This window comes from Scomber japonicus, chromosome 10 (assembly GCF_027409825.1).
Source record: "Scomber japonicus isolate fScoJap1 chromosome 10, fScoJap1.pri, whole genome shotgun sequence".
Classification (NCBI taxonomy): Eukaryota; Metazoa; Chordata; class Actinopteri; order Scombriformes; family Scombridae; genus Scomber; species Scomber japonicus.
Window position 1 is genome coordinate 8,880,304 of NC_070587.1, and position 12,354 is coordinate 8,892,657.

At 38.7% G+C, this 12,354-nt stretch overlaps 2 protein-coding genes across 4 annotated transcripts; one reads left to right on the forward strand and one right to left on the reverse strand.

Moving 5' to 3' along the window:
* Positions 1 to 36: 36 nt before the first annotated feature.
* si:dkey-26c10.5 (uncharacterized protein LOC563797 homolog) lies at positions 37 to 4,759 on the forward strand. Of its 3 annotated transcripts, XM_053326473.1 has the most exons (7): positions 37 to 542; positions 671 to 769; positions 2,866 to 2,973; positions 3,274 to 3,384; positions 3,714 to 3,865; positions 4,004 to 4,101; positions 4,468 to 4,759. In XM_053326473.1, the coding sequence occupies exons 1-7, from the start codon at positions 395 to 397 to the stop codon at positions 4,592 to 4,594; spliced, it is 843 nt and encodes a 280-aa protein (XP_053182448.1). In that variant the 5' UTR covers positions 37 to 394; the 3' UTR covers positions 4,595 to 4,759. The 3 variants fall into 3 exon arrangements, with proteins under 3 accessions (XP_053182448.1, XP_053182450.1, XP_053182449.1); XM_053326475.1 differs by lacking the exons at positions 37 to 542; positions 671 to 769 and adding an exon at positions 2,541 to 2,785 and having other exon boundaries at positions 2,869 to 2,973; XM_053326474.1 differs by lacking the exons at positions 37 to 542; positions 671 to 769 and adding an exon at positions 2,549 to 2,785.
* A 1,026-nt stretch (positions 4,760 to 5,785) lies between these two features.
* Positions 5,786 to 11,898, reverse strand: trpv6 (transient receptor potential cation channel, subfamily V, member 6). Its single transcript, XM_053326461.1, has 16 exons — positions 11,765 to 11,898; positions 11,543 to 11,640; positions 11,329 to 11,451; positions 10,386 to 10,526; positions 10,071 to 10,169; positions 9,744 to 9,919; positions 9,474 to 9,620; positions 9,308 to 9,387; positions 9,083 to 9,218; positions 8,754 to 8,840; positions 8,580 to 8,656; positions 8,325 to 8,490; positions 8,100 to 8,166; positions 7,715 to 7,983; positions 7,510 to 7,616; positions 5,786 to 6,044 (listed from the first exon to the last, which is right to left on the reverse strand). The coding sequence occupies exons 1-16, from the start codon at positions 11,893 to 11,895 to the stop codon at positions 5,786 to 5,788; spliced, it is 2,163 nt and encodes a 720-aa protein (XP_053182436.1). The 5' UTR covers positions 11,896 to 11,898.
* Between the last annotated feature and the right edge of the window lie 456 nt (positions 11,899 to 12,354).

Consider the following 12,354-nt stretch of genomic DNA (forward strand, 5'->3'; position numbering starts at 1 on the left):
GAAAAATACCAACAGGGCTGTTTTAGATACACAGAGGTTAAATGTTTTAGACTCAAACATCATCTTTCAGACTCTACTTTCACTATTGTTAATTGCAATCCTGGAAATCATGTGTGCACTTGTACACAGTACGCATCTGGTTTAGGGGAAGGACAAAGACAGGAGGACCTTCATGGGGAAGTATTCCGTCCTCAGCTATTTAGTGTCATTAACTCACTGGACATTTGTAGGGTCAGGTGTCATCGTTTCTAAAAGTTTTTTAAAATCTTGTTACTTTTTATATCCAACCGGTTTGTTAGTGGCAATTATTTCTGCATGAGAGAAAGGTTACATAATTATCAACTGACGTTTCTGGGCAAATCGAAACTTAGAGAAACAGAAGAAAAAAGGAGCCATGGAGATGCAGGAGATCACTGTAGAGGAAGAAAAAAACAAAGAAGATGAAGGAGCAAGTGAACAGATGCTGGAGGTCACTGCAAAGGAAGAAAAAAAGGAAGAAAGTGAAGGAGCAAGTGAACAGATGCTGGAGGTCAAAACTGAAGGTACAAGAAAATTAAAAAAAAAAATAGAGGAGAAAAATTTGAGTTTATGATACATTAAATATTTTTTGGGAAATTCCAAATGGTATACATCTCTGTTAAAATGTTTCTATATTTTTGTTTGGCTTTAGAGAAAGCAGAACCAGACCATTATGCTAAACTACAAATCGCAACCGAGGACATCTATTCAGAAGCTACTTTTGCTGGTTCTCCACTTAAAAAAACAGCAGGTACAGGGTTTTATTCTGTTTAACGTGCACCTGAAAGACCTGAATGACCTGAACACACCATGTTTTGGCATGCGTGCCTCTGTGAGAGTTTTTCATAAGCTTTAGAAACAGAAATCAGGGTTTCTCATACATTCATTTTCAGTCTGGAGTGAAATAGCATAACGTAACATCCCTGAAGTGTTTTCATCATCATGGTCTCCACGCTGTGGAATGTAAAAATCAGCAATATATACAAATACGTGACTGAAGTGCTTTCCAGAAAACAGAGTGACTCAGATTTAAAAAAAAACACATGAAAGCAGAAGCGATGCAAACTGCGACTGCACCAAAACTGCAATATTGTCTGAAACTGCACTGTTTCTTGTACAGATTCCTGCAGCATTTAAACAGTTTAAATATGTTCAGGTCATTTTTTAACTGTAGAAACATAAAAACAGTGACTTCAAGGGAATCATATTTGTTTTGACCTCATGAAATAAAACATACTGTCTCCAAAGACGCTGATTTCAATTTCCTTATTCTTTATTCTCTTATTAGTACATTTTAAATTTTCAAAAATTCAGCATTACAATTTTTGTGTCTGATTATTTCATCTCTCTGTTGGTTTGTAGTCCAGCATTTATGTGCATTAATATCTAAATTAAAAGTGTAGTGAAGTTTAAAAAAAATCTTCTTTAAAAACCCCCTAGTATGCTATAACAGTTAAAATAATTTAGCATCAACATGAATATTTGTATAGCTCAGTATCATCACAAATGTGCCTTAATGATTCTACCACCATCCCTCCAGACATAGATTTTGATGACCTCTGCACAAAAGCTTTTATAAAGGGCAAACTATAATATAATATATTGCAATATTGAGATTTGAATTGGTATTGAAACTTTTCCAACGTTATTACTTCAAGAAAGACATTAAATGTTGTTAAATATAAATAACTACCAGTTTACCTATTGCTCAGTAGCACGTTACTTAAAGCACAATCTGTAATCCAGAATTAATAACACAAGACTGGAACCGGCTATCAATGTGAAACTGACAGACAGATCTATTAATACACAGACAGGGTCCTGGTCTTGTGCATGTTGAGTCACTGTCACTGTCACGGCTTACTGGGACAGAGTGGAGCCACTGGTAATGGTACTGGTAATGGTACTGGTAACACATATGATTTTCCTACAATGACAAACTGTGAAAATCTTAATCCAGTTGGTATGCTGTAGCAAAAACATTATTACATAACATTACTAGACACAGTATTACATTACAGTGTGGATACAGCTGTGTTAATAAAATGCACCTTAAATATAACAAAAGTCTGAAAATGTTTAATAGGTCACACACTCTTTTTTTACATGGACAGTTAATACAGCACGGTGTGTTACTAAATGAAGCACGGAAAGCTTCAGCATCAGTTCTTCAACCAAAAAATATAACCATGTAAAATCACCCATTTGCTTTGTAAGCTTTGTTTATATTTAAACGTTTCATCAAAATAGGTTTAATCAAAAATGTAATGTTTCAAATCTGAATAACTAATTCTTCCTTTGACATGTTTTTGACAAGAGCTCTGATCTAAAATGACTTGAAGAAATGAATCTAATCTATTGTTTTGGAGTAAAATGTCCTCATGCCCACAGTATGTGTCCGTGGTTCACTGCCCCACACGCACACACTCATCCTTTAAAGAGAGACACAAGGAGATAAAAGTATTTTGGAAATTAAAGGACAAGTCAAGCACTGTGCTCCATGAATATTTTGGGAATCAACGAAGGTCATGTTGCTATGGTGATGAGACAAGGGGCGTCTTAAAACTGCAGTCTGGCAAGCAGTCGGATGTCAGCAGGAAAAGGGGATTGAGCAAGACACAGTAAACAAGCTTCCTGACAAATCCCAGGACAGGTTTCCTCATGTACATCAAATTTTGTCGCAATTATGGTGCGGATAAGAAAGATGAAGCTGGTACTGGCTTGTCACCCGAATCCAAGTTATCAGTTGATCTGGAGGGGAAGAAAGGTAGGCCGGAGCAGTGTTTACAGCCTTGATGGTGGTCTTTTAAAATGTCTCACTAACATGCAGCTGATGTCTTTCCTCAGCAGGGAATCAGACTCAGGGAAATGTATTTCTGTACCGTGTTGCCTGCTTGTCCCTGAGCATAATCTGCCTGCTGCTGCTGCTGGTTGTTGTTGTCCTCGGTATGAAACGTGAGTATCTGCAGCCATTAATCTCTCTTCAACCACTTAAACCTACATTCGTATTTGTAACACCAAACCAGATGATAAGAGGATTGTGTGGTTTACTGTCAGTACAAAAACAACAGATTATCGAAACTATGCGCTGGTATCATATTGCAATAAGCGCTTTACTGCAATAGTCATGTCATTTAGCTGTTTTTCTACTTTTTCTCAGAACAATAGATGAAACATTATTACAAAGTGTTGCCTGCAGCCTTAAGACGAAATGTTTTTCCCACACAACTCCTCCCACTTTGCTCTGATTTCTAGTCCAAACTGGATCCACTGCGGTCTGTGATGGGACAGAGGAAACCACACCAGAAAACAAGCAATGCAGCATGGAGCATTGTCGGAGATGGTTCCCAAATCGTCAAACCAAACGTGAGCGGAATGTCATGTGGAAAACATATAAATTCCTGAACAAGCCAAGGAAACACACAAACACAAAAGAAAGAAAGAAATAATGATACTTTTCTCACCATGATCACCATGTTCTTAGTGATAGTTCTGCTTTCAATGATTGCTTTTTAAGCACAGAGGAAGTTGCTCTTTGTGATAGTTTTTTTAGAGAACTGAGAAATGTTTATTTAATTTAAACCAAATATGCAGCTGAGTTTAATCACACAGATAATGGATTGCAGAGAATAAGTTTCTTTGTTTTCTTTCTTGGATGAGCATTTTCTGAACTATCTCTCTCTCTTTTTTTACAGAGGTTGGCTGCCATCAGTGTCCGGATGGGTGGATACCTCTGGGCCGATCGTGTTTCTACCTGTCCAGATTCAGGCTGAACTGGGACGAGGGCCAGAGGAACTGCACAGCTAGAGGAGGATCTCTGGCTGTCATCAGTGACCCGACACTTCAGGTGGCTCCAATATCACTTAAATTCTGCTACAACTCTCTTCCTCCCATTACCTTGTAGTATACCCATGCCGTTTAGAAACATTACAATGATTTGCATTTTATATTTTTGTTAATTTGTGAATGCTGCACTCTCTTCTAGACCTTTCTAACTGAACAGGGGGAAATGAAATACTGGATCGGGCTGAGACGTCAAGGAGGCACATGGAACTGGGTCAACAACACTGTGCTGCAACAGAGGTGAATCACCATCTCCTGTTCTGTCCATAAACCTGTCCATAATTGATTAATGGACTAATTGTCTCAGCTCTAGCTATGAGTTTTAGTCTTTCTGTTTATAATCTCAGGGCAGGAGTTCTGAGATGTACTACAGAGTGACAGTGAGCGCTCACTGATGTTATTCATCATTGCTTTGGTCTTTTTTGTATTTGTACATTTATATTTGGGACCTTGATGATGACCAACTCGTTCAATTAGAATATATATTGTAAAAAATAAGGATAAGTAAGAAAACAATTGATGATTATCTCCTGTTTACTGAAAAAGGGGGGGAAAGTTCAATATTGTGTGAATATATAGTCAATGCTCTTTTTGTTTTGTTTGCAGTTACTGGTCAGATGCTCAACCAAAAGGGGATTGTGGGGTCCTGAGCAGCACAGAGCCAGCTGAGAAGAACTGGATGAAAGCTCGCTGTGAGGTCTACACCTACTTCATCTGTCAACGGCAGTTCTGAAAGCACCTGTCTCTCTTTTTTTAAAACATTACACATTATCAACTCTTCAGTAACATATCAAATCATGACTCTTTCCACTGCACACTTTAATCAGTAGTATCCTTCAAAGAAAGACAAAAGGTAGTTTTTTTTTATTATACCGTATTTTTCGGACTATAAGGCACACAAAAATCGACAATGTGCCTTATATTCCGGTGCGCCTTATATATTAATTCTGGTTGTGTTTACTGACCTCGAACATGACCTCGAACCGATTTTATGTGGTACACGGCGCTCAAAAATCTGTCAAAATGACGCATAACGGCTGCCGTAGTCAGGAGCCGCGCGGAGTTCAAAGTTAAATTGCGAGCCGCGTGGGAGCAGTGGATGACAGAAGGTGAACACACATTCACCAAGACAGGGAGGCAACGCCGGGCGAGTTACGCCACTATGTGCCAATGGATCGTGGATGCTTGGGCTAAGATATCAGTCTCAAGTGTCGCCCGAGCTTTCATTTCACTCGGATAACGACGAGAGGGATCCGGGCATGCTTGATGCTTGAAATCGCCCAGCTGTTACACTCAGACACTGAAGATGAATAAAGTTTATCTGACACACGTTTTGTTTCGCTTAATGCGTTTTATAATCCGGTTCGCCTTATGTATGAAAATAGACACGTTCATTGATATTGCGCCTTATAGTCCGAAAAATACGGTAGATGTATTATATTTAACTTTAGGATAGTTTTTCTAGATTTTAAGTTATACTTTCTTGCAGCTTTATCTAGTCTACATGTAGGCTATGTATTCTAATATATGAATGTAACTTTTTTACAAATCAGAGTACCCTAATATTTTACTGTATGATTCCATATATAGCTGTATGGCAAATGAAGGTCAGTAAGTTTGTTTTAAGAAGGTTTTATTATCATATAAAAATGTTCATGCAACCACTGTTGAAAGTCACTTTATTTTACCTTAACTACTGCTACATATTTGTATATTGCTATAAAAATAAGGCACTCTTTTTCTATAGCATTGTCATAATACTGCAGGAACAATTGCACCAATAACTACATAGGCAGACTGAGCCAGTTGTCCTCTTCTTCATTGAAACGCATCAACACTTGATGTTCACTTAATATAATGAGGACTGAAAAACAGAGGACATGCTTCACGCTCCTGAGGTGTTTACTCTGTGCAGAATCTCATTTTAGACATATTTAATGTCCTGGTCCTCCTCAAGCTTCTCATGCCCCATTTGCAAGCTTAAAGCACTCTGGCGAATCATATGCCAGCCTGACAAAGGCCTTGAGTTTTTCTTTTTTTGTCTGAGCTTTGGGGTTCCTGGGTTCGATCCTTTTATTGGGTCAGTCTTCTCCATTCCTTCTGTTTCCTTTTCATCATCTTTGGAGAAGGCCTTGATGTATCGCCGCATCTTTTGCATCATGGGGTCGTTTCTGTCCTCAACCCTGCAAAGTGGATAAAGAAATAAATCACTTAGTTTCCACTGTAAACTCAGAGAAACTCTCCATTTCCAGTCAGCAGATGAATGTTAAAACAGCAGCAACATATATTATGCGGCACAGTGAAGCTCAAACATCCAACTAAATGAACAAGAAAAAAAAGAAAAGTGGGACTGATTTACTGAAGATTTACACAGCACTAAATTAAAACTGTTCTTATGAGAGTTTAGTTATTAAATATTTACATCTATTAACTGCCAGGTGGTGAATGCACAACCTGAATGCGTCAACTGACCAAGCTAACATTAGTGCTAATATCTGACCAGTTTAGATTGAAGAGTAAAAGAGGTGTAATACAGAGTATGGTCGACATATCTGATTTGACACTTTACATTTCACACTAAACCTTAAAATCACACAAATTAATCCCAGTAGCATTTGTCTAATTACCAAAGAACAATGGTTAGCCTAGCATTACTGGATATTCCGTCTTGCCTCACTGTAAAACGCATAAATTCCTTAAGGTATGCAGCCATATATAAAATAATATCATTCCAACAATCACAAAAAATTGTAAGTTAAGATTTTTTTATAAACATTCATTTTGGCAGATATGTTATAGCTTGTGATCAATCACTAGTAGGTAATAGTTCTTAAGGACTTTACACACACACTTAAACTTAGTGATGGATTTACAATCATCTGCAACCCAGTCCTGATGTTTAATATGAGTTATTTGGTTATAACTGAGGGTCGAATTAATTATTTGACCCTCACGTCAGTCCTTATCTCCTGGATTTTATGCATAAAATTGTTGCTGAGGTTTATGTAGGTGGAGGAGTGATGATAATAGCACTGCGTTAGTAAGACAGTGAGAGCTGCGGCTGCAGTGCTTTAAGGAATATGGAGGTGGAACAGTCAGTGAACGCTTTTCTTCCTGTATGATTATTTTCAGTGAAAATAGTTAGTCTAAAAATACATTTCTGTCCAGAGACTGACAGCAAAATGTTTACTGCTGATGACACGACATTACAGATTAAAGCAGCATTGATTAGTCGATTAATTGATTAGTTGGCAATTCATTTAATAGTTGCCAAATATTTAGATTTGTCTAAATTTGGAGTCATTTCATCAGAAAAGCTGTCCAGATTCTCTGATTCCAGCTTCTTAAATGTGAATATGTTCTGTTTTCTTTAGTCTTCTATGATAGTAAACTGAATGTCTTTGGGTTGTGGACTGTTAATAGAGATATTTGAGGATGTCATATTGCACCCTTGGAAACACTGATTGACAGTTCTGACCATTCCCAACAACTAATCGATGAATAGAGCAAATAATTAACATATGAATCAGTAATAGAAAATAATAGTTTTTTGCAGCCCTGCTTCAGAATAAGACATCTGTATATATATATTTTTGCCATATTTTTTAAGCCTATGTTTGTGTTTGTGGCACTGCACTACTGTCTCACCGGAGATACCAGCGCTCCCTCAGGCCATAGCTGATCCCACACACCCCGAGCCGAGGCCATAAGCAGCGGGGAAGCCTCCTCTCCAGCATCAGAGTTGTGGCCACCACCTGTGTAAAATCATTATAGCTGTAACCATGACAGCGCAATGTATTGTAATGAGGAGTGTATGTTTATTTGTATGTGTGCTTTTTTAAAAAAGTGGTACCTGAGTTCTCCAGAGCTCGTCTCTTTCCTGGGCCACCCTCCAGTGCGTGTCACTCATCATTGCAATCAGCAGATTTAGCAGAAGGATGTAGGAAACAACAGAGAAGGCACAGTGGAGCACATGGACAATAGGGGGGGTGTCGATGGTGTGGTCCACTGGCAGATCTATGAGGCCCACACTGAGCTCAAACTGTGAGAAGAGGGTGATGGGAAAGGAGCGATATGAAGGCATGGACTCAGGCTCCTGGGTCATATACACCATCCACAGGGCTGAGAGTGAAAAAACAAGCGTATGAGTGAGTAGAAATGGCCTAATTCTCTTTATTTCAATTAAGCTTTGTGAGGGTTAAATATTTGTATGTACATGTCACCCAAAATATACTCACAGGTGGAAAAACCAACGAGCACAATGAAACTCAGCCACATAAATTTGGTCAGGTCTCCAAATATAATCTAGGAGGAAATGAGACACAACATACTTCAGTCTAGACACGCAAATAGGTGAACCTCAAGAACCAAAACAACATATGGGGACAGGTGTGTGTGTGTGTGTGTATCTAGATTACTCATAAGATGTCACACATTTAAGTCCACGTTAAGCTCTTCCCTACCTTCTGTATCATGATGACATAAGGGCCTAGCATTTCAAAACCTCGGGCGAAGAACATGACATTGCTCCATCCGAGGACTAAACATAACGCCATCACCTCGGCCTCTCCCTGCACCTCGCTCGCTCTGAAGACGCACAGAAGCACCACCAAGCAAGCGTAGCTGATACTGGTCAAGACACAAACAGTAGAAAGTTTAGAAGCTATTTCAGAAAAGAATCTTTTATTTTATGGCTCATAAATTCATTGTATGCTTACAGGATGACATGAAAGGGGCCTCCCAGTGCTGTCTGGCCAAAGTAGCGCTTTGCTCCCACTCGCAGTATGTCAGGGATCTGTTGAGAAGAAGGATAAAGCAGAATGTGTGCGTAAAATACACAGTAATGTAACACACAGTATGCATGAATATGAGGCACTGTTTCATAAACTGACCTCCAGCAACAGGATGACAAGAGCTCCCAGGACACTGATGATCTCTCCTGCTAACCGAAGGTTGTCATTGTATGTCACATAACTCTCCTGAGGCATGGGAAGAAGAAATAGAGTTTGTATTAATATTCAAAGCATATTATTATTAATCTGTAAGCCATATGCAGGTGCACAATTTGACATTTACACACTTGTGCATAGGAATAGATAAAGGGTTTTGTAGTTTTATTGTACTTGTGTGCTTAGATTTTGATTTTATATGACTTTTTCATGAGGATTATATATTTGAAACAACAAGGCTTCTGTGTGGTCACTGAAATGTATTTCCATACCTCAAGTGTTTTCTGGACTCGGATGGTTTTGTCCATGTCTGATGTTGTGTAGTTCTCAGGAGCATCCTTTAGAGGGCGATATACACAGCTCAATGTGAAGGTGATGATGTACAGGAGATATAGAAGCAGCAGCAGCCTGGAACAGAAAAAGAGAGAAAACTTTCTAAAACAAGTACGCATACACAGTGCAGATGTTTTATTTCTGACACTGGCATCAAACTGTACCTGAAGTAATGCTTTCCATACAGGTTCCACTTCAGACTGACCAGCTGCCTCACTGGGGTCACCTCTAGTATTCTCCTCGCCTAAAGGACAGAAATCAGTATTAAATTCCTCTTTGCATCAGTTCAGTCGTATAATTACTGATTGATTACTGTATATTGTATTGTACCTCTCTGTTTTGGCTGCCCACAATGAGCTCCAGCACGGACATCTTGTCTGGCCACGAATCAATCTCCGTCAGGTCATACAGGTTAGAGGTCAAGGGTCCCAGACTCCACTGCACTACACGTCTTTTGTTAACAAGATGCTGAAATGCCTGAGAGAGACAGAAGGAATCACAGTAGTGAAGATAGGATTAGTGAAAATAATCTGCTCCACCTTTCATGTTGAGTTTTCACCCTGTGTTCACCTGTGAGCCCTCATCCCATGCTTCACTCACCACAATGTTTCCCTCTTTGGCAGCCAGTTTAAAAGGTGTAAGGCCACGGTAGTTGGGCACCATGTCAATTGGCACAGGGTGGTCCAGCTCTATATCGCGTGCCATAATCAGGTCAATAGCCTGGCACGCAATCGTCTTGTGGGGCTGCAGGATCAAAATGTGAAGCATGGTGTTACCTAGAGAGCAGACCAAGATTTTAAAAAAGAGTGTGTAAAGGAGACAAGAAGAAGAAAAAAAAAGCCAGAATGCCATTAATAATTCAATTATAAATCTGAAACAAAGATTATGATCACAGTGGACTCTGAATCCAGAAGCAACATTTCATACCACGGTAATCCTGGACCCTGGTGCTGGCCCCTGCATCGATCACCATGGAGATAATGTCCTCATTCCCAGTGCATGCAGCAAAAGACAGGATATGCTCACCTATTGACCAAAATACACATTTTAAAAAACACCATCTGTTTATCACATCACAAAAACATACATTATATTTACTTTACAGATACTTTGATGAAGAATTACTTTTTTTTTTACACACATTCACTGGGAGAAATTTTAACATCGTCTTGTGTACAAGATGACTAACAGCTGAGCTACAGCAGCCGCTCACACATTTTATGCTAACTCATGCTGACTTACCATAGTAAATGAGTCCCCCTATCCTCTTCCTGAAGTAAAGGCCAGTGACTCTTGGTGTGGCCACATCACCCCCACGAGAGATGAGGTGATGGACCACATTGATGTTCTGATTCACCACAGCAATGTGGAGAGGAGTAACACCTGAGACAGAGACAGTAGAAATAGACGATATGCATTAGTTCTCTGTAAAATAACAGCGTTTAATTTAATGTATTTATTGTGTGTCAATGTCCGTCATATAAATATTCCAGTTCCTTATGTGCTAAAGGAATGCTATAACCCATACTTGTTTTGGCTGCACAAAGTGTTCAGCATGTTATCGACTCTCTCTAAGGGTAATGTTTGGCTGATGTTAGCTGCTTTTGTAAATGATTCAAATTCAAGGTGATTAAAACCACAACAATATGAATATGAGGTGTAAAAATTGAGTAAAGCGTAAAAGGTTTGTTGTTTAATTTTACAACAATGCTATCTATTTGATATCAGTTACACCAAAATCTCCACAGATTTAACTGATTAGTTAAACTTTTAGAATAAAGTTCATCTTTGACGCTCTCAGAATTGTATTTAATGCATTTTTTAAAAACCATTTCTGGACAAACCTAAATTTAGCTTGTACATAATTTGTCATTATTCTTAAATTATCCATATGAAATACTTCTTCATTTTCAAATAGTTTGTGTTATTCTGAAAAAGATAATATGCAATACATTCACATTTAAATCTAATAAGAAGTCGTATTAAATGGAGGTAGTAGGAAAACACATGGGCCAAAATCAGTAAACTTCCCTCAATCAATTTTTCTCTCTCTATCTTTTTTTCATGTCCAATATCTTTTCCTAGTCAGTCTCCATGTTCTCATTTCTATCTCCAGAAAGGAAATCCAATGACAGTGTGAGGTGTGTTTGTGTTTGTGTTTGTGTTTGAGTTTATGAGTGTCAACCTTGGAAGAGCTCGGAGGTCATGGGTTCGTTGATGAGTTCAGGAGCTCCGTCCATCAGAGCCACAGCAGCTTCCAGGTTATCATTCATCACAGCGACGTGAAGCGCTGTCTCTCCCAGAGCACCTTAATCAGAAGATTACAACTTCTTTACTCACAGCAGACTTAACACTACACTGAAATGAGTTAGCAGCAGAGTTGAAATTCACAGCCTTACCTCTCTCAAAAATATTAGTGGATGCACAGCTTAGTAGTTTCTTGATACAACCCACACTATTACTTTTAGCCGCGTAAAAGAGAGGTATGTCATTCATGCTGAGAGAAGAAAGACAGAAGAAAAACAACTAATCAAACTACGTATAATTAAAAATATACTCGGTTGTTGAAAGCAGTCCATAGTGATGTCTGATGTAACTCATTCATTTAATTGATTTCTTACAGTTTTGTGTGAAGCAGAAATGTCTCATCCAACATCTCGTTCCATCCTTTCTTGTTTTGAAGGCGAAACCTCAGCTGGCTCCACCAATGGTTGAGCTCGCTCGGAGCAGATCTTGCCATAGATGGAGACATTGACACCTGATTTATGACTGGAAGACACAAACTGAGGTGAGTTACAGACCGAAAAGAAGAAAAAAAATGTCCCAGGATTGTTTCATCACTTAGGTACTGATTTCTTGCATATGTATTTATTTAAAATACAACAATAATAATAATAATGATAATAATAATAATAATAATAAATACAAAACATATTAACAAAACAAGAAGAAAGTTTCTCTGTCTTACTGTTAAACAAGGAAAGTGCCGCTCCTCAATTTAGGGTGATACTCAATCATAACACTGTGAAATATGGCAACAACTCCCATAAAACATCCCTGGAGAGAAGTGAAATCCCTGTGGCATCAGCAATATATATGACCCAGCCGTGGAGGAGGAGGAGACTTTTGAAAGGGATTGAGAATGAATGGGTGGAGAGGAGGGAGGATACGTGAATAGCGGACAGGTGAGACAGCGAGAGTTAGCAGGTAA